Consider the following 24,916-nt stretch of genomic DNA (forward strand, 5'->3'; position numbering starts at 1 on the left):
CTCAGTAGTACTTGGAGCTGTTCCTTGGTTTTGAAAACCTTTACTAAGTTCTTATCTGCTTAATATTTTGACACTACAAAGGGCTTATTTTATACAGTATTATTCTTTTTTCCCAGCCCATTGGAACTTTCTCGATATTCAAAGACTTTCTGAAGTTAGTCATTGCTGCAGATGTGTTTTGAGTAACTCCCAGGGGGAAAAACAGTCATCTCCACAGCATTTTGAAACGGTTAACTTAGAAATGTTAAGTAACATCACTTACAGTTTTTGTTGAATGATTGTATGCCCTTCTATTGAGTGTTAATAGACTACTGTATCCTTACAGGGTTTTTTTTGTGTTTAAAGATAATAAGCATAGATGCTGCCTTTTTTTATCTTTGCTTAAAGTTTTGTGTGTCTCTTTGCTCTGTTGTGACATTTCTTCTGAATCTCCTTACTCTTCTTCCAACCTTTCATCTCCTCTTTGTGCTTTCGTTCTTAGTTGCAACATGGTTTAGGAAGGGTTTGGGGGGTTGGTTTTAATTTAAATCTTATATTTTTTTAATGAATGGGTCACATTTCCTTCCCCCACCCCCCCCATGATACTGCTTTGAGGCTTTCTAGTAAAAAAGTTCTGAAGTAGTTAAGGCATTAAACAAAAGAAGTAGACAACTCTTGTCTTAATTGATTGGACTCGATTTCCAGCTTTTTGAAGTTGCCCTTTTAAAGTGCAAATTGCTGTGCATTAGATGGATTGTTTACTATAAATAAAAGCCAGGGGCTCAATTGACTTATTTTCTATTGCAGTTGGCCTACAATATCTATTACACCTCACTACTGCCCTGGCTAGTATTTGTTTAATCTGTTGAGAACTCTTTTACAAATTGGTGTTACAAATAGAGCTGAAGAGTGGCTCGCTGTGTGTGTAGTGTTAATTTTCCCCCTTCAAGGCCCTTGCTAAGTTGATTTCTTTAGAGTTCTTTAACAATTTATGTAATAATAAAGACTAATTGTAGCTTTCTCCCCCCTCCCAAAATTATTTGACTTCTAGTTGGTGCACACTTTACTGCTTTGACCAGATATGTGTGTAGGCCTGAATTATGTAGTGAGTATTAAAAGATGTGTGTGAGATGTGCTGTCACACAGGGGGAAAAAAACATTGTTTGAAGTGCTAGGCTCTGTGTCAGTGGCAGTCTAGAAATGCATCCCTGTCTCCTGAAGGTCTTGCATTCTTGATTTTTAAAGGGGAATGTGTCTTTGGCTAATCCATGTTGCTAGAGATCAGCCAGTAAGGTCCTCTCTTGGCCTATTGACTTTTCCAGTAGCGTTACCTCCGGAAGCCTGGTAGCTACTTAATAATTTTAAGTGCTCTCAGTTTTAAGGCAAAAGATGATACGAGGATCTGTCTGGATTGTGGTTTGTTTTGTGGCGTTGCCTTTCTTTGTTGTCTAGTCTGGGGATTTTTTTGCAAAGTTTGACATTAATCTGCATTGTTAAACCGTTGTCCTAAACTGTTAACCAACTAACTGTAGTTTCAGTTTAAATTTATGAGTTAAAATATTTGGCTACAGAAGGGAGGATAAAAATGCTGGGGGGCGGGGATGGAATAAAATTCTTTCAGTGCAGAGACAAAACTAGTGAAATTTGACCATGTCAAAACCATCATGGTCAGCTTTTTCTTTTTTTCTAGTTCTAAGTTCTGTGCTTGTTACTCTCAGCGTTAAAATGGCAGAGCCATACTCTTAATGTGTGTTAGAGGACATTTTAGAGGATGTTTCTTAAATAACTGCTTTACCTTTAGAACTAAGAGCTGTACGTAACAATCTCTGCATTAAAAAAGTTGCTCCACCCTTGCTTCAGTAGGAGGAGTTCTCTTTGTTCTTTCTGGGATATTTTTTCTGACTTTTTTTTTTTTAACCTTCTGAGATAGAGATGGTTTCCATGATACAAATAGTGTATTTAAGGAGAAAAATGTAAACTTTTCTTTCTAAATTATTAGACTAATACCCAAACAATATCTTTGCTCGTATAGGTCACCAGTAACATCATAAGGGTTAAATGTATGGCTGCTTTAATTGTGAGGAACATATCTGAGAGAAATATCTCTGAAATATTCAGATCTTCATCCCTTTTCCTCTTTCCTGATTCTCTTACTCCTGCAATTTTTCCACTGGCCCGACTCTTCAGCTGCTGTGAACTGTCAGAGACTGAAATATAGATGATGAAAGTATAGAAAACAGGAATTTAGTAGAGGCAGCCATATTAATTTCTGTTCCATTTGAAATGCAGGAAAATATCATCTGCCAAATGGAAAAGGACAATCGGTGGGAAAAGAAATGTTCTTTTCAAGCTTCTAAGAGCAGTGACAATGGAGAGAAAAAATACTATAAAAAGTAGGCAGCTTCTTTTTCAAGATTTTGTTTTCAATGTATTATGCATGATTAACTGTACAGAGTTGCTCTTTTGGAGTCCCAAATGACTGAATACTTAACATTATAGGGCTTATATGTATTTACTGCGTTGCACTTTGTATTTTGGGGGGGGAAGAATAGGGCTCTGTGGCAGTTTTGCAGTATAATTTTTTAATGCATTCATACTTCCCTTATTTGCCTTTTTTAATGTCAAGCATTGCACATAGGATGTTCTGCTGTTGCTATGCAACTGCTAAATCCAATATTTAATATTAATAAAACCCGAGTGGCATTAGCATCACTGAGAACAGTGGGCTAGCAAACTATGATTGTACAATATCCAAGCTGTAAAACTTGGCAGGGACTTCAGTGTGCAATTGCATGCATGGCAAACTGTGGAGCATGAGTCATTGGCAGTTACTATTTTAAGAGTGGTGAGTTTGAGTAAAATTTTGAGCTTTTCTGATTTTTATTTGTATATGTAATATACTTTTCTAAACTAAGAGATGAGGCTGGTTAGCTGATTTCCTTGAGGTTTCATTTCAGATACAAATTCTGAGAGGTCACTACCCGTAAAACAGTCAGTGTTGTAAACCTATGGGTCAATACCCTGATTCTCCTATTTTTCTTCTAGGTCAGGTTGGTCGTCCCTTTCCCACTGTTCCTGCCACTTCCTGAAGCCTGAATTGGCTTTTTTTGGAGGCAGTGCTACTTCTCTGCCTGACAAGGTGCTGTTCCATGGGATGTTTTTTCCAGTTTCTCCTTTTCCACCTTGTTTTCTGATCTCTCCCTTGTTTCTCTTTACTCTTGACTGTTATTTCACCTCACTATTTCGCCTTTGTGTTGTTGGGTTTTTCTGTTGTTGTTTGTTTGTTTTTTATTTTCTTCCTGGTGCCTTCTGAAATTAGATTTTCAATATCAGCCTCTGAGAGGTGTTAGATCAAGGCTGATGCTTTGGCCATCTAAGTAGTGTTGCAGGCTGCAAATTCTGTAGGGTTCTGCGATTTGATACCTAAAGATGCTAGTTCACTGGCACTCTTGCTGACACCCAGAGGGATGTGATGCTGTTTGTCCTTTCCTTTTGAAAACTGCTGTCCAAAAGAGAACTTTTATAGTAGTTCTGTTGTTATTTTAAGTTATTGTCCTTTTACAATGTAATAATTGATTTCCTTCATAGCAAGTGATCATTTAGATTTTGAAGAGTTTTTGAAAGGGAGTGTTTCAGGTAGTTTATCTGTCCCCAGTTCACCCAGGCAAGTTTCCGTAAATTTGAAACCTTAATTTGGGATTTTTTTTTTTTGTTGTGTGGTGGGTGGTTTTTCTTCTTGGGTATTTTTTTCCCCCCTTTCCTTTTTTATTTCCCCTCTTTTTTTTCTTTTTTTTCCTTTCTGTGATCTCAAAGATTCAGGCAAGTAGGAGAGGCTGCCCCTAGCTATATGCAAACTGATATTAAACCTGCAAAGCAATATTATTATTAATGGTGGGAAAAAAATACAGTACTTTGTAGTCTTGAATTTTATGGTCATGTTTGGAATGCATTTTTATAAGGAGGTGGAATTTGTCTGTCCCTCTTAAAGTAGCCTTTGTACTTCTCATGTTCACTCTGCTAACCTGTCTTCTCACGGTGCTGTGTAGTTAATAGTTCTGTGGATTTTAATGTCATTTGGGGTTTAATGTAATGCTGATTTAACATGTCCAAATAATGTCAGCAATTTTGGTAAAGGTTGTCCTGCCTTTGGAATAAACTAAACTTGCTCAGCTTTATTTCAATTGGGGTGTAAACCATGGCACTGAAGTAAATCGGACTGTGTATCTTAGATGCAGATCTGTGATTGGAATTCGGTTCCTTAGTGGCACGGCACCGCTGAATCCCTTTCCTCCCAATTTTGCTCCCTCACACCTCTAACTCTTCAGGAAACGCTGTTTCTCACATTTGTAGAAATTGAGAAGAGGAGCTGAATGCCACTCATAGGGAAGAGCACAATTTTTTTTTCCAATTGAGAACTTGTGTACCTTGTTTCAGTTTGGAGCAAGGTCATTTCTTTTCATATAGAAATGACCTGGTCAGGTTGTCGAACCTTCAGCTTACCATTTTCTTTTCAAAATGGTTTATTTCAATGTCATAATGTTCTTTGGGTTTGACCTACCTATTCAGAAAAGTATGGGGGGGAGGGGGGTTGGTGGGCTCAAGATTGTGCTGTGTGATTTGTTAGTAATTCAGTCATCCTGATTGACCCATGCATCTTGTCATACTTAGAGAAAACACGTTGAGCTCTGTTCTTGGAACAGATAAATATAGAACTGCTATTGTGAATATTCTTGCGGTGACGTACTTGATCTAGAAAGCTAACAATTCTTTCATTTGCTTTTAGGGTTTGAAAGTATTCTAGAAGGCCTGTTTGGACCTGGATTATTAAAAGATCTCAGTTTGTTTAAAGGTATTCAATCTCTCTGTTTGTATCTTGTTCTGCATTTCTAATGAAAGAAGCAGCCCCAGCTCTGCCTCTAGAAAATGTGTGTTACCGTGGTGATTTGTGCTTTTTCTTCCCCCCCTCCCCCAGGCAGTGCTCACAGTTAGTTTCATATTGGCTAAAATTACTAATGAGTGTGCGTTCATCTTTATGTGGCTGGGAGTGCGTTTGGCAGTGCTCGGGAAAACAGATTTGTTGTGCTCGGATAAAATGTGTACGGTTTGGTAATCTGGGGATGCACAAAAATGGCCGAAATGAAGCCTGCCTCTGCAGAATGCAGGCAAGAATGTTGTGAAACAGGTACTTCATTCGGCATTTCTCTTTCGGCTCCAGTTGTGCCACGGTTTATGAATATGAAGTAATTTGCTATTCCTCTGATTTACAGACTGTGAGCCTGAAGGTGTTTCTGATTGGTCTTTTGATGAAAATTGTCTTTTCTGCTGCCTGAGAAGAGAAAAAGTGAAGGTAACAATGCAGATGTGTGAAGCTAGTAGGTGTAGGGGAGGGACAAAGGGAGGGAGTTTGATGCTCCTAGTTAACTGAACATAGAAATTCTGCAACCTCCTGCCTCTTTCCTCTCCTTCAGAAAAAGGCTTTCTGCATTAAAATAATGCAAGTTAATGAGCAGACTTGCCTCTTCTCTGCAACTTTGTAGTATGTGATGCAGATTTTAATTTTTTTTTCCCCTGTTAATGGTATTTTCTTTGTGGTGGTTTTTTGTTTGGCTTGGGTTTTTTTGAATTCTTCACAGGAGAGCTTGTTGGGATCATGAAACCCTTCCCAAGGGAGCCAGGCTGTGGCTTGTGCATGTTTAGTGCAGTCAGATACAGGGCTTATCTTTAGTATGGAAATGTGGTCCATTTTAACAACCTAGAGTCTTGTTCTGTATCTTGGAATCTCTTTCCCTGCAGGCCATATCCCTTTATTAAAGGGCTCATATGTGTGGTAGATTTTTGTACTCTGCTTGTTTATAACCAAGTCAGAGCCTAAAACATGGGCAATTCAGCTTTGCCAACATAATAAACTTGCAGTTTGTTTTCTTAATGAGATTATAGCTGTATGTGAAACAAAGGCTACCGTGCTATATGTGCATTTTGGCCAGCCCATGTGTTGAAATAATGATTGTTCTGTGGCATGAGAAGGAAGTCTCATCTGTCTTGGCAAAACATCATTGCTGGAACTCATAACTACTACTTCTTCCTGCACAATGTAAGACAATGCATGGAGTGGATCTTTATCAACTTAAGAACAAAACAAAAGCAGTCTTTCTTCTGCAGCAGCTACCATGTATAGCTGCATGGCTTGTTCATAAAGGAAGTACTTTGTTGACATTCATTGCTTTGTTGCCAGCTTTGGCTTAATTTTGTACTACAGTTTTTGTCAAGGCATGAGGAGGATGGTTAGGAATGCTTCCATTTAGAACAGATCTAAGCCATAGTTCCACTGAGACTGACAGCAGGTAAGCTGTATGTGTGCTTGTGCTGTAAGGAGTTCTGTCTTGTTTTGCTTATGCCACCTCATAAAAAGACAGAACTCCATGTTTAGCACACTTCTAGTTAAGCCACTGAACTGATCTGGAAATGTGGTGGTGTAGTCAGGGACTGGTCATATCCCAGGGGAATCCAACAGTGTATGAGCAGATCTTCTAACAGACGGTGTAGTTCTCAGTTGTCCTCATAGGTCCAAAATAACTAAAACAAAGGTCCTGAAGATTGGTAGTTGTTAAGACAAAAACTAAGAACATGAATGTCCACTGCATAGTGTGTTGGTTAGCATGCAGTGGTTGTGTTGTCCTTTTCTAGCTTCTAAACAACCTTTAGTCAGAAGCTGAGACATCACTGTTTATATTTTCATGTACTTTGTTAGGCTTTTCGTTCTGGTTTTCACATAGTAAAGTGTAGCCTGTGATGGTGAGTACCACTGAAAAAATGGTGATGTATTCATTATGCTAGTGGCAGTTTTCACTTATGTTAAGGTTCCTCACATGGTTTCTCATTGTACTCCTGTGGCTTTTCAGTAGGCCAAAGGAAAGATGCAGACATGGTCACTTCTGATGTGTTTCATGGTGTTTCAGCATCAGGGACCTAAGGAGATTTTAGGATTGTGTACAGATTGGTACAGAATGTAGCAGGGGCATGCAGCATCACTAGGCAAGGGCACTAGCTGAAGGGCAAGGAGGTTCTAAGTTCTGAGCAGCTGGAGATAAATGTGAGTTAAGAGAGTCTGTGGGAGCCTCAGTCAGCCACTGTGGGCTTGTGTAGAATCATTTCTAGAAAAAGAAACCGAAGCAATTTCTGTCACTTTACATTTTGGTAGCCAAAAGTCGAGGTTTAAACCATTTTTTCCTCATAGCTGACTGAAAAACAGTGACAGCAAATAGAGCTTTGTGCACAAGCTTATTTGCTGTATGGCCAGGGATCACTGGCTGGGGGAGTGGGGAAGGAGGGTGAACCGGTCCATTCAAATCGGATTTGTGACTTCTCTGTTAATCCCAGTGATTCTCCTCATGCTTGGCATGGGGCTTCTTTGGAGTATGTAGGGTTTTAATTAGGTTTGTGGGCTGTTGTTGTTTCGTTGGGTTTTTTTTCTCCCTGGCTCCAGCTTTTATATTAGTTCTGTCGGGTTAGGGGTTTTTGGGTGTTTTGTATGTTGTGTGGTTTTCGTTTGTTGAGAGGGAAGAATATGGCTCCCTCTAGACCTAGTGAGCTCTTGTCAGCTGAGAGATGATGGGGAATTGTTTGCTTTCTTCTGTGGGTACACCAAATTTCTGTGCTGCTGGCCATTGCTAGCATTATTAGCTTGCAATACAGATTTAAATATGAACCTTATAGTATGGATTTAACAACATTGTAATTTGAACTGAAACATCAGAAACTTAATTGTTACAAAAAAGTTTGTAATGTCATTTGGTGGTCAGCCAAATGACAGGCAGTCCCCAACTGATGGACTCAACTAAGTTAGAAATGGTGCTAGTTTATTTGAAATCTCTTCCATTCCACATCTGTACTGATATCTTTAACTCTTCTTGTTAGGGAATTGCAGGCTGAATCTTCTGTAATTGTAAACCTGTGTGTTCCAGCGCACAAAAAGGCAGCAGTTGTGCTTTCCATGCAACATCCTCTATTCTGCCTTTTATATTATTATTATTGCTCATGTGCATCCTCTTTCCTTTTTAGGAAAAGAACTGGAGTGGAACTATTTGGGTTTGTGCTTATACAGTGCTGAGTTACAGAATTAAGAGGTGTGTAATTGATGTTGTAGCTGGGAGCAAGCCAGGTATTACAACAGTGTGTGGCTGTGGCTGGCCTTTTTTCCAATGAGTACATCTCAACCAATGCCACCTTTTGTGTTACTGGAATAATTGATCAGTGTACTTGATTTTCATCTTTGAGTAACACAAAGGTACTTGGTCTGACGAATTCAATTGAAACCTTCAGTGTTTCTTTTTTTCCCTGTTTTTCACTGCCATTTAAGAACTACCTAAAACTTACCAGACCAGTAGTTGTGCTTAAGGAGAATTGAGTTCTGGACTGCAGGATAAGATTTGGAGATCAATCTTAGTTTATTGGTAGAGCTGTTTAAGGGGGGGGACACAAAAACCCTCCACTTACTCTCCCACCCATTTCAGCAATGTTGGTTCTTGCTTTTACAAGCAATTGGATTCGATTACATGAATTCTCCAAAGGATGGCGAACCATCTGCTGAAGTATTCTGAAAAGATTAATTTATTTGTAGCTGTAATTCTTCTTGCAAATACTGAGCAAATGTATGGATTTTTTGGCAGTCAAAATATAAGACAGGTTTTGATAGAAAAATGGATGTAAGCAGCTTCATTTGAAAGGGATAATAAAATGCAGACAAAGTAGGGAGCTGAGATCTTCCCAAACTTCTTATTTGCCCAAATCCAAAAGGTTATGAGTAATAATGTAAAGCTTTTTAGTAACTGAACTTTCTCTTTCATCATATGATGCAGAATATACAACTGTTTCAGTATGCTGTGATCAGAGAAGTAATTAGTTACCTGAGAAGCTGCTACCAAATTATTAACATGAGTACATGTGTGGAGAAATGCCTGGGTACAGGAAAGACACAGAAAAGAAGACTGTTAACAGCTCTCGCTGCATACTTGTAGTGAGAGGAAGCAGGCTGACCAAACCTAGTGAATTCTCATTTGATAATCTGTAAATGTGGTAATTCTCAGTTCCTTGTGGGTTTTATCCTTTGTAGGGAAAATGTAGGCTAGCATAGTTTGCAGAGAGGTTGAGTTTTTTGTTTGTGAAGCTTTTCCTTCTAAAAGCTTGTGGTACAGAGAAGACTCATCAGTACAGATGAATTGAATTTTAAGTGTACTTATCTCTCTTCAATTATGGTTCTTAATTTTTTTCAGTATGACTTGTTAAATAAACTGATACAGCTGTCATTACAGAAGAAATCTGTGGCTCCTTGTAGAATATTTGTGTCAAATGGTGCAGTCTGTGCTGTCACTTGCTCATAGTTGGAGCTCAAGCCAAAAAAGGTGCAGATAGGTGAGGTCAGAAGAAAGTATCAACAGTGAGAGGAGAAACTGTAAAAAGAATCTGTAAAGGGAATTCAGTTGAGTACATTCATTTGGAAAAGAAAATGCCATTATCTGGAGCGACATAAAACAATCCATGTGTATAAAGAAAAAGGAGGGTGGGGACATGACAGACGCACAACTAATCTCGTTAGTTGGTGAGAGCAGAACAAGACGGATAATGCTGCTAAGCACATTAACTATTTTATAGATATATTTAAGCTACAAAAATAGCAAGAGAGAAAATGACTTCTAGGAGCACATTCTGGAGTCTCACGCTGTTGATGGCAGAAGGTTGAGCCTGGTCTTCAAAGCGCAGTAAATTTACACAGCCTTCAGTGTAAGGACCTCTAATGATGGCTTCCCTTGTGAAGTGTGAGAGAGCACAGCATGTGAAGGAGTCATTTTAAAATTCAGAGTTACTTGGATATGATTTGGGTATTTTGGAAAGGTTTTGAGTAATTGCTTTACACAAACATCTAAGAGGTAATATGCCATTATTTGATTATGATTAGCCATAATAGTAGCCTCTGAATCTGGAGTCCTTTCTCTGTGGAGGAATATAAACAGTTTACTTCTTATTGTTTAGTACCTGAATAATTCCAGAGTGAAGCTGCCACTATCGTTTAAAGTGTTAACTCGTAGAATAATTGAAGATGGCAAAGGAAATACCTGAAAATTAGTTGAAGTTACAGAACTCCTATGATTTTTTTTTTTTTTTTATGGCTTTAGAAGATGTTTAAACCAGGTACAGAGATCCTAAGTGCACTGGAAGATGCTTTAAAACATTTTTAATGGCTTTCATTACTTAAAACTCAAGCATTTAGAGTGTCAATTTTGCACTGGCTGGTTTTAAAATAATTTGATGTGGAGGCTAAAACCTGAAGAGGCTGCTTGTGATAATCTCCCGCTGTGTTCAGTAGGAATGTGGGGTTACAGTTTTGCTTTTGCATAAATGGCAGTGTCAGCATATTGCACTAACACTGATTATTTATTTATTTTTTCCTCTCTCCCTGCTATAGATAAGTGATTTTCAGTGGCTGTGGATCAGCCAAGTTAAACTTGTTTTGAATGTGATAAATCTGACGTTAATCATCTTAATAAGGAAATAATACTGTTTCTTACTTCAGAAGTATGTCTGTTCAGTAGCGAGAGATGTCTTACAACTAATTAAACTATCTGCATTTTTAGGTGATGCCAAGCTGGCAACAGCTGTAGATGCTTTAAAGGACATGCTCAGAATTGAAAGTGAGCCTCATAAATTTGAGAAATGGGACAGACAAACTTGTTTTCTCAAGTGACAAGTTACAGGTGCTTGAAAAGTGATAGCGCTGTAAAAATAGTGAACTATTTTGGAGGCTATATTAGGAGAGGCAATTTGTCTTAACACCTGGAGAGGAAAACTTATGCTGGTGAAGCCTCAGCTGGGTGTAGCATTCTAAGAGAGATGTAAACAAACTGAATAGCACTGAAATAAAAGCAACAGGAACAACTTGGTTTTGAATGTATAACGAAAGAAGACAGTCTGCAAAAAGCAAAGAAAAAGACTTGTCTACAAAAAAAAACCCAGCAGATTATTCACCTTTGCACTGGCTAGGAGTTAAAAACCCTGTACTGTCTTAAGAAAAATGAAATGTTGGAGAAGGCAACCTAGGAAGGCTGAAACATTCCTTTCTTACTGTTTCTGATCTTGCTGAGGGGAGGATGGGAGGCTGGACTGCACCCTGTGGTCCATGGGTTGGCCAGTCAGGTGTGAGCGGTCAGTCCATGGGAAGCCTGCCTCTGTTTCCTCCATAAAGATGGACAGGAATGATCTTGCACCGTTCTAAGCTTGCGGATGCTTCCTGCTCTCTCTGCTTGTGGCCTGTGGCTTAAAGATGAAGCTGCCATTGTAATATCTCTAAAATAGCCTGCATCATAGCTTTCTCTTTGTGTCAGCAGTTTAGCATTTAGAATTGCTGTATCAACGTTCCCTACAATGAGGGTCTCAATGAGCGTCCAGCACTAGTGCTGACAAGGCTGGGCTGTCCAGGATTACGTGGTCTCTCAAGGTCATGGATTGACCTTGCATGTTGAGAACCTGAGCCATACATTTCTAAGGTTCTTTGACTTTGTTCTCTATATCCTAGCATACAAAAAGAGCTTTAGCCTTTTAGGAGCATGTGCAAACCACTCCAGGTATCTTTTCCCAAAGCTAATATTATTCAATACAGTAGTACTGTGTGCTCACTGATGAGATTCCAGGGGTGCTCTGGGCCATGGTTCCCACCTGAAGAGAAGCACAAAGAGAATAGAGCCAATGCTGTGTTATAAATAGTATGTAAAAGTAACTGGTTGGTGTTCATAACCAATAATGATGCTATCTAAATATTGGTAGAATTTTCTTCTTACTGCTACCTGCATGATGGTACTGAAGACTTCAAAATGATTCAGGACTGCAGAGTGAGAGGTTAAGACAGAAGATAGTGGATCCAAATAATGGTTATAACAAGTCTTGCCGGTGTATTTTTGCTGTACTGCAAATGCCAGAAAACAGCTGAAGCACAAAGTTAAATCTGACTCTCATATATAACTATTTATCTACATTTTCATAGATAGAATCAAAGAATCAATAAGGTTGGAAAAGACCTCAGAGATCATCAAGTTCAACCTGCCACCCAACACCTCGTGACTAACTAAACCATGGCTTCAAGTGCCACATCCAATCCCCTGTTGTTCTGGTGCTGGTTGCCTGGGAGAAGAGACCAACCCCTACCTGGCTACAACCTCCCTTCAGATAGTTGTAGACAGCAATAAGGTCTCCTCTGAGCCTCCTCTTCTCCAGGCTAAACCACACCAGCTCTCTCAGCCTCTCCTCATAGGGCTTGTGCTTGAGACCCCTCACCAGCCTCATTGCCCTCCTCTGGACATGTTCAAGAGTCTCAATGTCCTTGAACTGAGGAGCCCAGAACTGGACCCAGTACTCAAGGTGTGGCCTAACCAGTGCTGAGTCCAGGGGCACAATGACTTCCCTGCTCCTGCTGGCCACATTATTTCTGATGCAGGCCAGGATGCCATTGGCCTTCTTACCACCTGGGCACATTGCCTTTATATCTTTTCATGAACATTGACAAAAATCATACATGTACAGAGATGCATGCTCCATAGTTTGAGGAGTAAGAACTAAGTGCTGCCACTGGCTTGCTCTCCGCCTCCTGAATGCAGATCAAATGATCCTTTATTCAGCTGTTCACCATTGTAAGCCACTTACAAATTTTTTTTCCCTGACTGATCCCTTTTGCTTCATTCCTTCTCTGCATAGAAAATTGTGCAGCTTTAGTTGGCCTAGGTAGATTAAATTGTACTCTTTATACATTACCGTTCTATGAGTAATGTAAAGTACACTTGTTTATGGCGAGGCATGCTGCCACTGAACTCGGCTTCCACCCAGTTGCTAGGCTAGTACTTACTATGCATTATCTTAGTTGCACAAAGTACTAGGAAGATTTGAAGTGCGCTGCGTCGGGCAAGGGTTATTTTTATTTTAGGCTGCTTCCAGAACTGTGAAGTCTGTCAAAGGGCAGAGTTTCAGATCAGATTGAAGAGGTAATGTTTCCTTCAATTCTGAATTCTTTGTCCTCTAAATCAAAAGAAGCATGGCCAGCAGGTCGAGAGAAGTGATTCTGCTGCTCTACTCTGGTGAGACCCTGCCTGGAGTAATATGTCAAGCTCTGGGGCCACTGACACAAGAGAGATGGGGACCTGCTGGAGTGGGTCCAGAGAAGGGCCTCAAAAATTATCAGAGTGCTGGAGCACCTCTCCTGTGAAGACAGGCTGTGAAAGAATTGGGGCTGTTCAGCCTGGGGAGGAGAAAGTTCTGGGGAGATCTTATGGTAGCTTTCCACTACCTGAAGGGGACCTACAGGAAAGCTGGAGAGACTCTATTTGTGAAGGCATGTGGTGATAGGACAAGGGGCAATGGTTTTAAACTGGAGCAGGGTAGATTTAGGTTGGACATAAGGAAGAAGTTTATTGCAATGAGAGTGGTAAAATACTGGAATAGTTGCCTAGGGATGTGGTTGAGGTCCCGTCCCTGGAGACATTCAAGGTCAGACTTGATGTGGTCCTGGGCATCCTGATCTAGTTGTAGGTGTCCCTGCTCACTGTAGGAGGCATTGGACAAGATAATCTTTGAGGGTCCCTTCCAACCTGATGCAATCTGTGAATCTGTACATTAAAAAGAAAGGGCTTTATTTTGCAATGGTTTTTGGGACTAGAGCATGCTAATTAACTCAAATGGATCTTATGTAGCCAAATCTCTGTGCACCAGTTTGTGCTGTTTCCTTTTAAAGTAAAGCTTAATAGTTTGTAAATGCTGAGATATGCCAGCAATTGATCTAAAACATCTGTGTACCTAGATTACCTCTGTTATTAGTTAATTTGCAGAAATGTCTACTTTTAACACAAACTGATAGTCTGAGTTTACAGTTGTCCTGATAATGCCTAACAGATAATGAAGCTTGGCTCAGAATGGCTGTCAGTAGCACAGGCACATCTTGCATTGAACTTGTCTGACGCAGAAACACAGCTTCAAAAAGAGAATGCAAATATATTCTGAGAAGGCTGACTTGAAGAGTAATTCCTTGGAAAATACTGGGATTTCTCACCATGAATATTTTAGTTGTGAAAGCCTGTTCAGATACCTCACACATTTTGAATATAAGAAGTAGTACAACTGCATTTTCAGTGTGTTCCCAAAATGCCAGTGAACTGTGGCAGCACTGCTGCTGGTTATTGCTACAAGTCTACCTGGCACAGAGGTGAATGCTTTTGTTACAGTTAACCTGTTTGTGTGAATTTATATTCTTTAAGACTATCTCAAAAACACTAATCTTTCCTATGACAGCCACCAGGTTTGAGAGCAAACTTGGAGTCCCTCCATCAGTCACTCTGTGAGGTCTTTATTTCCAGCCTCACAGCAAATACGTTATTTTACTCACCTGCCACCTCTATCATCGCGTGCTCCTCACCTTTGGGTTTTGCATAAAATACTGCTTTGTCTCTGTACCCTGTATGAGATGACATCTCCCTTTACTTTTGATGGGGAACTTTTGGAAGCTGTTCGGTAACAAATTTGAATGGGAGGGCCCATGTTGTTCAGGCCAGAGTCCACAGTGTTTGGTGTGATTACCCTTTGCACGTAGTTCATGTGACTGCCGTGTTCGTTAATTTACTAGGGGCTGGTTATGTAACCTTGTTTCATTACATTTCTTGTCGTTGAAATGACACAAACTTAAGAATGACTTCTTTTCACTTACTGTGAATAACGCTGCCAGTCCTTAAATTGCCAGTTCTTTCCTTCCCTTCTAGTCTCATGAGGATACGAACCTGAAATCAACTTGTGTAATAGCAGCTAAAAATCCAGCTGTAGCTTAGGTATTATGGTAACTGATACTTTGTAAAGGTTAACAAAACAAAACACTCCCTAAACCCAAAGAGTGTTGTGTATGTGTTCCTGCAGTAGGTAAATACAGGTTACTTTAACACAGTTTAAAATGAAAATGGAGGAAGAGGGCTAGGAAAGAGATTGTTCTCCTAAGGAGGAACAAGGTATTAAAGTGAAGGAAATGAGAAATGTGGTGTGTCTGGGGGGGGAGGGAGGGAGGGAACTCAAGCATTTAGATTTCATTTTTTTTTTCTTTTTAAACCACTGTCTTCCAGCTGCTTTAGTTGTATTCAAAAAGAGTAATGGTCCTGCTTTGGCAGGGGGGGTGGACTAGATGATTTCTAGAGGTCCCTTCCAACCCCTAACATTCTGTGATTCTGTAATTGATCCTGGCTTCTCACACCATTGAGTTACCTGAGTTGAAACACTTGTTTTGAAATACTCTTGAGGTAACTCAATTGTTTCCAGTTGTAAGAGACAGAACAAAGTTTAATTCATTGTGGGTGTTGTAAACAGCTAACTTGTTTTGTTCACTTAAAAGTAGCTATTACTGAGCCTGGGTTTGGTCAGTGCTGGTTATTTTTTGCACAGTTGCATGAATGCTGTGTAAATTAAGGAAAGCCTTTGGTGTTTTTGCATTCAGTTATTTCTTTGAACTGAAAGTAATAGTCAAAGAACAAGTGCTAGATGTGAAATCTGCATTCAAATGTTGTAAAGGATCTAAATCTTCTTCCCAATAGTCTCTTACTTCCCATAATACTATGAAATCTTCCAGGTTTCTACTGCACTTACAAAAAAACAGGACAAAATAAAATGTCCTGGAGCAGTCAAAAATGAAGTTGTGATTTCAATAGATCCAACTCTATGCTGAATCAAGTAGCATATTTACTGCCTAAGGAACTTTATTCATTTTGGAGTCAGGAGGATCTTACAAATATTAAATATCTTTGCAGGAGCACTTAGTCAGTCTGGATGAGCCAGCCTCGGAAGCTGGACAAGAAACTCTGCTTAGACAAGAGCAAGCCAAAATCATTCGTTTTGAAAGGCAAGCGGAAGAATTCCTCAATGCAGTCTTTTACAGAAAAGGTTGGTTTGAATGGGGGGGATGTGAAATGCTGTATCTCACTGGTCACCTTGCATGCCATGCAGATATCAAAGATCTGACGTTCAAGTTGTCATTTTGTGCTCAGTATTTTTCAGTTGTCTTCTCTAGTAGTAGTAAAAAAAAAAGACTCTCAAATAATGTAGCAATAAAACAGTAGGGGCCTGGAATGGAGGAAGAGTGTAACACATTTAACTCTAAAACAAATCTCTCCATGAGAACACTGGGTTTTTTATCATTTTGAGGGTTTGTTTTTGCACTCTTGGGAGGAATGAATAAGATCTTACCCAGCAATGAAACCCATGTTTAGGTGAACAGGCTGTTTGGAAGGAGGGACACATGGCAGTGGGGTTTTCTTTGGGTGTTTTTTGGTTTTCTGTTGTTGGTTGATTGGTTTGGGGTTTCTTTGGGTTTAAATTTTAATGGGGTCTGTACTAATGCAGTTTTTCTTAAGGGCCGGTAGTCTTCTCACTGAGGTCTGCAGCAATTACCCACCCCAGCAATCAACAGCATAAAATACTGTTGGAATGGTGCTTAAGGGGAAATAGAGAGCATTCAGTGCATGATCAGCAAAAGATCTGTAATAAGAGTACTGCAGGATACACAGAACGATAACAGTAGATCCAAATTCTCTGAATCTCTTCTCTGCTCTTAGGAAGGCACAAAACTAATTTAGTTGTTTTCTACCAATCTGAGAAACAGGAATCCAGAGGCCGCTTCCAAATGCGTCCTGAATGAAAGTACATTGTACTTATCAGCCTAACCCATGTGTTCAGAAAATCTGCCAAATCAGTAATTCCAACCTGTCTGCTGGGGTCAGAGTGAGGCTTCAGTTTAACAAATTAGAAATTGCTGGAGCCAGTCCTCAGCCCTTTCTCCCGCTGACCAAAATATTTAAAGGTGTTTTAAGTAGATAAGAGTTATCTTAGCCTTTCTTTTATGACTTGAATAAATACAAACTATGCATGATGATGTATTGCATCAAGTATAAAAGCATTCAGGATGGTAGGAAGGATAGCTATTGCCTTACTCCTGATAGTTGAGATAATACTTTTGTTCCAAGTCTTCCTTTTCAGTGCTTTGGGGTTTTTATTTTATTTTAGGGTTAAGGTTTCCTTTTGCTTTATTAGAAATTTATCCCTCCTCTCTTTAAATCCAGAAGGGATTTAAGAAAAGAAAAATCTGGAGAAAATACATTTTTGCCCACATTGCTTGCCAGGTGAGGGGAAAAAGAAAATGAAGCTCCATCACTTCCAAGTCACTTATTAAAGACTTCATCCCTTTAACATTGTGCTTAAATTGTTATTACTTGTGTGCATATCTTATTAGAAATGCATACTTCCCTAAGTGCTGAAAATCTATTGGCAAACATTGCAGTGTGCTAATGAGGGGTTTAACACTTTGTCCATGGTCAGATACACAGAGTGAAGATGATTAAATTACTTCACACGTCTAAGCATCTTTGAGAACTTTTCTTAGTACATTCCCTGGCTTTCCTTCCTCTGGCAGAAGCTACACTTGGTGCAAGAGTCATAAGGGAGGGGAAGAAGCCTGGCAGGAGGTCAGTTTTGAATCCTTAATGTATCATTGTCAAGCTTGGCTGTATTTAGATTGCTCGAAAGATTATTTTAACTCATGCCACTGCCATAAGATCCCCAGGCAGTGGGGACAGAAAGAATGGTACAGCTCTGATGCTGCACAGAGATGGTTGGCCCTCCTGGTTTCATGCCAGTGATTTGTTTGTTCTTTTCTTTCCATCCTCATTGCCAGTAACATTTGAGACTGGTGTTTTGTAGCCCAAGCAGATCAGAGGAAGTACAGATGTTCTGTGACAGATGCCTGTTGCATGTCAAGGACGTGCACTCATGCACTTAATACAGGTAATTAGCAGGATCAGCAAACTTTCTGAACTAGTTTACTTCCTAGGAATCTTAGCACTTTCTCTGTTTTGTGCCCATGGCATTTCTGTCAAGGATTCATACTTGGCAGCAAAAGCAGAGTGGTAGTACCTAGTTGTCCATTACTTGTACCGTGTGGCAGGATAGGACCTTCATTTTGAAGGTTCAATTAAACCATACCTTTCTTGTTTGATACTGCTCTTCTGAGGTTTCTTCCTGAATTTGGAAATGTATTCAGCTCTAACCATTACTGAATTGTACATATGAGCATGGGTGCATAGTAAAGGCATGATTCTAAAGGTGCCATAAAGCCCTGCATTCCTGCCAGCCCCACTTGTATATGATACAAACATGTGCCAAATAATTGGCATCAGGCTGATTATGCTATCAGTTTGAGTCCTTCTGGGCTTTCCTAGAGTCTTTCACACATCCTTCAGCAGGTTTATACTAGAGAGTGTAGAAAATGGAAGAAATTCTACTACAGCAGGAAAAAATTCTCTGTGCTGCTCCAGGCTTGTGTCTTTGTGGACCATTTGGAAGAATACAAATGTACCTAAATTGCAAGTTTGTCTAATTTCTTGGTGAGTTCTTAAGATTCCAGTGAGTAGTTCTTGGCAGCAATTAAACATCCCATAGGTTTTGCAAGAAAGTTATTATCTCTTCACATAAATGTCTCACAAGTTTCTAGTCACTGTACCCCTGTAAGTATACATGTTTTGACTCTATAAGGTCTTTTTATTTAGGAAGCTGTACTTAACAGCAAGGAATTTGGACTTTATTAAGTATTTAAAGCTGGGTATGATTTTTTTCATCAGAAAACAGAGTAGCTACTTACTGCTGCTCTAATTTGCGGGCAGCTTACATGCTCAAACCTTCGTGTCAATCATCCTGTACTCTAAAGCTGGTTTGTCAGATTGCTGCATTTTTGTCAAAAAATAGTGGTAAAAGGTAAATCTAATGCTGAGATGCCCCACAAAAGATTTTGTTAATGCTTCTAATAGTTCAGTCTCAATAGATTACCTTTCCACCTGGGCAATTTTTTCAAAAGAAGTAGTAAACCCTTTAAAAGCAGTTCTCAAAATAGAACAATAGTAAAGATTTGCTTGCTCTCCTACTGCACAATTTTCTCTGAATGTTTCTTCAGAAATGGAAAACTAAACCTTTTGAGCCATTTCTGGAGTATTTGTGGATTTGTTGTTTTGTGGGGTTGGTTGGTCTGTTTTGTTTTATGGCTTGCTTGGTTTGATTTTAATTTTGTTTTCCTCTTCCTTATTTTAAACCTGATTTGGCCAGAGAACACAAGTAGTGTTTCAGGTGAAGTGGCAGGACTTAGCTTCTGTGGTTTAGGAACTACAGTTTTGCTTTGACATCACAAATTCCTTATCTAAAATAGTGATTTATTTTTTTTCCCCAGTATATTTTTGGGCTGTCCCTATCCCCAAATACCTTTGTATTTATGTACTATTTTATGTAAATGAGTTGGAAGGTCTACCTATACCACTTCACATTTCTTACTAAGAGATTGATCAGCTCTTTTAGAAAGTAGCATTACTTTTCATGTGACACATGTTGGGGGTTTTCATCTGTGAAAGCTTTTTGGGCAATATCTGGTGCTGCATTGATTACAGTGATAGAAAGATTAAAAGGAATGCATAGAATGGAATGGAAGACACTTGAACGTTTGATTTTCTTGTGGGTTATTTTTAAGAATCAGAGGGCTTTATTTCCCATTAAATTTGTAGGGGACTGCTGCACCTCTATTCCCCCTCCCCTCCTGTAGCTGCAGGTAAGTTATTCTGTTCTTCCACTGAATAACCTGTTTAATTCGATGATCTTTGTTGTTTGGTACTTTTCGTCATGAGTCTAGCTCTCCTTTCCATTTCCATACCTCTTAAAGGTCTGGTCAAACCTCTTTATTTGAAAACAAAAGAGGAGATTGCATATTTCTCTGAGGAAACTGTTATTTTGGGAAGGTTATAGCTGAATCAGCAATGATTCTTGTTCAAGTATTCTAAGACTAAAGTATGTTTTCTACTGAAACTACTTTATCTTTGGGTCTCCTTGATTGGTTCCCCCCCCCGATTTTTATTTTTAAATGAACAATGACTTAATATAAAAGCTGTTTTACTTAAAGTGCTTCCTTAAAAAAAAAAATCTCTAATATTTGCAGACAGTCCTAGGGTCTCTGACCCCAATATTCCCCTAGTGGCCCGTGAGATCATGCAGCGAATGATCCGACAGTTTGCTGCTGAATATACCTCAAAAAATAGCTCTACTCAGGACTCCAGCCAGCCCAATAGCACAAAGAACCAAAGCCTGCTGAAAGCATCTCTGGTCGCCTCCTCTCCCACGGCTGCAACTGCTCAGAACCCTGTGCTCAGCAAACTTCTCATGGCTGACCAAGACTCACCTCTGGACCTTACTGTCAGAAAGTCTCAGTCAGAACCTAGTGAACAAGGTAGGACTCTTACCAGTGTCTTGCATCCTGTGGCAATCCATTGATGGCGTTCTTGTTGCAAAAGCAGACAATTAGAGGTTTGCACTGTTACATAAAATGTAAAGTAGAGAAGTGGTAGATGTCTTTACACATAATAATGACCAGCTAGATGTGGCTGTCAGAGAAGAGAGCTTTGGAAAGAATTTAGACCCATAGCTATGAGAGACTTTTTCTGAAGAAGGGCAAGGAGAATGGATGTACTCCAGACTCTGGGGGCAAGTGTACTGTTCCTGCTGGGAGCTACAAGAAACAGTCTGCCAAAACAGGCTATACACTTGCTGATAAGACAAGTTCACTGTGATAAGACAACTTTCCACGTGGTCATGAAAACTCTGATGTTGTCTCCTTTCTGGAGATCAGTACACAGTCTGACTGAAGGAGTGATTTATTTTCTTTCTGGTCATAGCATGAAAATACTGTCTTCTAAAAGTCTGTGAGAGCTTGCTTTGTGAAAGCTGTAAAAATTACACCCATGAACCCTACAAAACTTCCAGGTTGGTGCATTTGGAAGAAATGTTTCTTTACCTTAAAAATAGCCTTGTTCTGTGGAGCACAGATTGAATAACTTGTAACAGTGTTGCAGAGCTTGTTTTAATTTGAAAATCTTTCTTTCCATCAGAGATGGTTTTTAACAAGCAAGTTTTGTGAGTGATTATAGCATGTGAACGTTGTGGTTGGTTTGTTGTTGGTTTTTTCCCCCCTCAAACTGTTGAATAGAGGTTATCATAAGTGTATCCTACTCATAGGATTAAAATTAGCCTCATCTCACTCCTTTAGAAATGTGTTAGTGTCTGAAATAAAATTATTCTATCAAATAAAGTAGGCTGTCCATCCTCAAGTGGAAGAGGTGCCTTCAGGAAAAAGAACCAACATCATCAAAACAACCACCCTTGTGCTAGCCGGTACAGAATTGTAGATGTTCCTTCATTCTTTGGCCTTATGTTTATGAAGGCTTCTGTAAAAAGGTTCATTTTGTGTTTCCAACAATGTGCAGCTGGGACGTGTGGACACTTACTGCACTCCCAGCACTTAACTGAGATTTGCTGTCACACTTCAGTTCCAACACTGCAGTGAGAGGTGGTGTGGTGTCTTTCTTCAAGTGAGGACCTGTACCTCTAGCTGATAGGTATTTGTTGCTAGTTGGATTTAATTTTATGTGTCTCACAAGGGTATGTTTCTAAATGTTAAAATGTTCTCACTGTGAAGCTTTTCAGTGAAAAAAAGAGGGAGAGAGACCTGGGTTTGCTTCTGCTTTGTTGGTTTTTTTTTAATTAGACAATTGTATGGTGAAGATTAAAGCATGTTCATGAGCTGTTCTTTAGCTGCCATGTGAGGAAAAAGCTGTAAGATAATTTGTTTGTAACACTTGCTATGGAATTAGAGCATGTGCATATTACACGATGCAGTAATCTGTTTGCTGGTGTAATTTTTTTCCCCCCAATTTACATTTAATGTAATTGGGAAGAGGTTTTGCCAAAGTTATTAATTTGAAGTTTAACAGACTGGCATTAAAAAAACTGCTAGTGGTGCATATTGTTATATTTCTGCTCTAGTGGGTTGAGGGAAAACCAGCTAGTTGCAACCTCTCTGGGGTGTGAGGCTAGCCCTGCTTACCCTTGGAGATTTCTAGGTTGTAATGACCCTTCTGACAAAGGAAGCATTGGATGCAAGTGCCTTTGGCAGCAGCCCGTGCTGTTTAGTATTGCCTCTTGAAAAAGAGGTGCTACTTGATCTGCTTTCTCTGTATTGTGGCTGCATAAGTATTGTTCAGAAGGAAGGTTGAATTCTCTGCTTCCTTAAGTTTAGGTTATGGTGTGTTCCCAAATGCAGTGGGTGGAACAGCTTTCTGTTAAGTTAATTCTGGTTCACTGTTTATCATGGGTTTTTTCTCCATATGTCAAATGAGAACTTTTGAGCAATCTGAAAGCCATCTTACATTGTTCTTGTGTTGGGTGGTATTTACTTGATTAGATGTAATGGGTGAGGAGCTCTGAAATGTCTCTGGCTTACCTTGCCAATAGGTTTAATTTATCTTTGCCTCATAAATTCCCCATTTCAGAGTTTCCAGGAATTTCAGATGGCTGTGCTTCTTCTATGTCAATGTTGCCCTTATTAAAATGACCAGAACTTCAAGTTTTCCAGTGCAGTGGGAGCAAGGCTTTTCTAGCAAAAAGCCCTTCCTTTTCTGTTGCCTAGAAATGCAGAGCTTACATAAGGGCTTGCAGAGGAGCATGGGTGACTGTAAGGAAGTGCCATTAGTGAGAATGGAAGAAGTGGTCTAGCAGGAAAAACAATTTGGTGTATAGAAGAGAGGGAGGAAAATGGCACAATAGAGAGGGGAAAGGCAGAAGCTTTACCAGTAGGGACCCACTGGAGACATGGAAAAAAGGATGAAACTAGCTGCCAGGTGAGGAGGAATCTCACATTTCTCTGTGTGTGTGTTTATTTGAAAATGGGTTTCCAGAATGAAATTTCCAATGAATTTTCCTACATGGGTATGGATTAAAAAAGGAAGAATAAAAATCAAATACTGACTTAAAGCCCCCCTTCAAGGGGGAAGAATATCTCAGGACTTCGAAGATTGTCTCATTTTGGGATCCCTGAGGGTTGGCTTTGCAATGGACTATATTATATCCTGAACTGTCATTTATATATAATATTTTACTCTAGCTCCTGTAGCAGATGAACTTTCAATTTTGACAATTTCTGTTGTGATTTCTGAGGACTATGTTGAAGTCACTTGTAAGCCAAATTACAAACAAATCCAAGCCTTAGTTTGTTTTAAAAAAATATCTGAACTAAATGTCTTCAGCCCAGAAGACTTGTAGACTTGCTTTGTCAAGGGACAGCATGGCTAGTCCAGCTCCTTCAAGCACTGAAGTCATTCTTTTGTCTCTACAGACGGTGTGCTTGATTTATCCACTAAGAAGAGTCCTTGTTCCGGCAGCACTTCTCTGAGTCATTCTCCAGGGTGCTCCAGTACTCCAGGAAATGGGTAAGAGAGAGCAACTTACTATGACCTTCTCAAATGGTGTTTCACTAAAAATGTGTGCTTACCTTCTGTTAATGTTAACTTAACTTCTGGTGTTAACCCTTTGGTGTAGTGTGTTCTACAGCTTGTACTTTTTGGCAAATATCTTCACCCCACCTGCCAAATAAGAGTTACTGCAAGCAGGTGAAACGTGCAGTTAAGAACCCTAATATCTGTTATTTTGACCAATTTACTACTTAGCCAGAGGTCTTGCCATTATCTGCTTCTTGGGTTTAGTGGTAAGTGATGTCTGTGGAGGTGCAAGTTCAGTTAAACATAATTTAGATTTCATTTCACTTAGGGGAAAGTGAGCTAACAGGCAAGCTTATTTTGGAGGTAGTAGTGATTTTTGGGTGATGAACCAAGCTGAATTAAATTTGAATAACTGCATGCTCTTTCTTGATATTTCCTATCATAAACCACAGCTTAAAACAAAGGACAAGTGGCCGGGGGAGAGAGTCTGGCAGTTTAGAAAACTTCAAACGTGGCTTTTTGGATTTGAAATTGCATTGTAGCACTGAACAAGTTTGGAGGTTTTTTTTCCTTCTTTTGTTTTGGTTTCTTTTGGTTTTGGTGGGGTGGGGGGGTTTTGTTGCTTTAAATACGTGGTATACTCTCCTTGCCTTACTTAGTTCAAGGTGTGAATAATGTTGTAAAGAAAGAAAACCATAATAAAATTCCTTTTAGATTTCATGTCTGTAAGAGTTACTCTTTGCATACATTTAGAAACTCTTTGACTCTTAGTATGGAGTTAATTGTATTGGAGAGGCTGACTGGGAGTAAGAGAGCTTTTCAATGTTGATGGGAGAATTTTATCTTGAAGCTACCGCAGAAGGCAGTTTTTTAAGTGAAGTACAGAAACAGCATATTGTTCAAACTGTCATTTAATTACTGAATTTAGCTTTGTAGTAGCCTTTGAAAAACTCAGGAAATATAAACTAACAATCTGCCACCACCACCACCAATCCCATGTATTGCTAACAATTGATTCAGCTTTTGCATTTCTCTTTGGAAAAACATTTACCGTCTCAGATTTCTCCCTTCAAGGTTACCTTTTCAGTTGAATATTTCTATTAGTAAAATAACCAATCCTCTTAAAACCCCTCAGTCTTAGTACATTTTCGAAGCTCGTTAGCATACACCTTCCCCAGCAGCATTTCTTTTTCAATTCTGAACAGGTTTATTCCAGCTTTGTTTTCCTAGCAAGGCAGCAGAAGCCATGGAGGCTGTGTATTGTTTGTTCCCTTGTTTGTGTATCAAGCGAAGGCCAAAGTCCAGCACCCAGGCGTGACAGGGCCAGAATCTGGCACTGTCCTGCTCAGGTCTGTGGGTCCACAGAGAATGCAGCATGCTGGCACCTGTGGTTACTTGTACAGGTGTGTGGTACAGGAGGGTGACTACAGTCTCTTTAGCATCAATGAAATCATGTTCTAGGTAGCTGCCAGGATGACCTCTATTTAGGCACAGAGTCACTGGTTTGCGTTCTGATGCAGATGCCTGTAGAAGGGGCAGAGAATGCTCCATGCTTGAGAGTCTTCTCTGGAACA

The 24,916-nt window shown here is 39.6% G+C and overlaps 1 protein-coding gene across 10 annotated transcripts in view; it reads left to right on the forward strand.

Moving 5' to 3' along the window:
• LCOR (ligand dependent nuclear receptor corepressor) overlaps positions 1 to 24,916 on the forward strand; it is a 96,817-nt gene that overhangs the window by 28,134 nt on the left and 43,767 nt on the right. For 6 of the 10 annotated variants that reach the window (XM_068139538.1, XM_068139529.1, XM_068139539.1 and 3 more), the window contains exons 2-6: positions 4,763 to 4,828; positions 5,247 to 5,326; positions 15,795 to 15,927; positions 20,012 to 20,299; positions 23,240 to 23,333. In XM_068139538.1, coding sequence (XP_067995639.1) covers positions 4,763 to 4,828; positions 5,247 to 5,326; positions 15,795 to 15,927; positions 20,012 to 20,299; positions 23,240 to 23,333 — 661 coding nt within the window. The remainder of the gene's footprint in view (positions 1 to 4,762; positions 4,829 to 5,246; positions 5,327 to 15,794; positions 15,928 to 20,011; positions 20,300 to 23,239; positions 23,334 to 24,916) is intronic. The other 4 variants (XM_068139530.1, XM_068139532.1, XM_068139531.1 and 1 more) reach the window with 3 other exon arrangements.

This window comes from Melanerpes formicivorus, unplaced genomic scaffold (genome assembly GCF_026170545.1).
Source record: "Melanerpes formicivorus ecotype bairdi unplaced genomic scaffold, bMelFor1.0.p_v2 SCAF_6, whole genome shotgun sequence".
Classification (NCBI taxonomy): domain Eukaryota; kingdom Metazoa; phylum Chordata; class Aves; order Piciformes; family Picidae; genus Melanerpes; species Melanerpes formicivorus.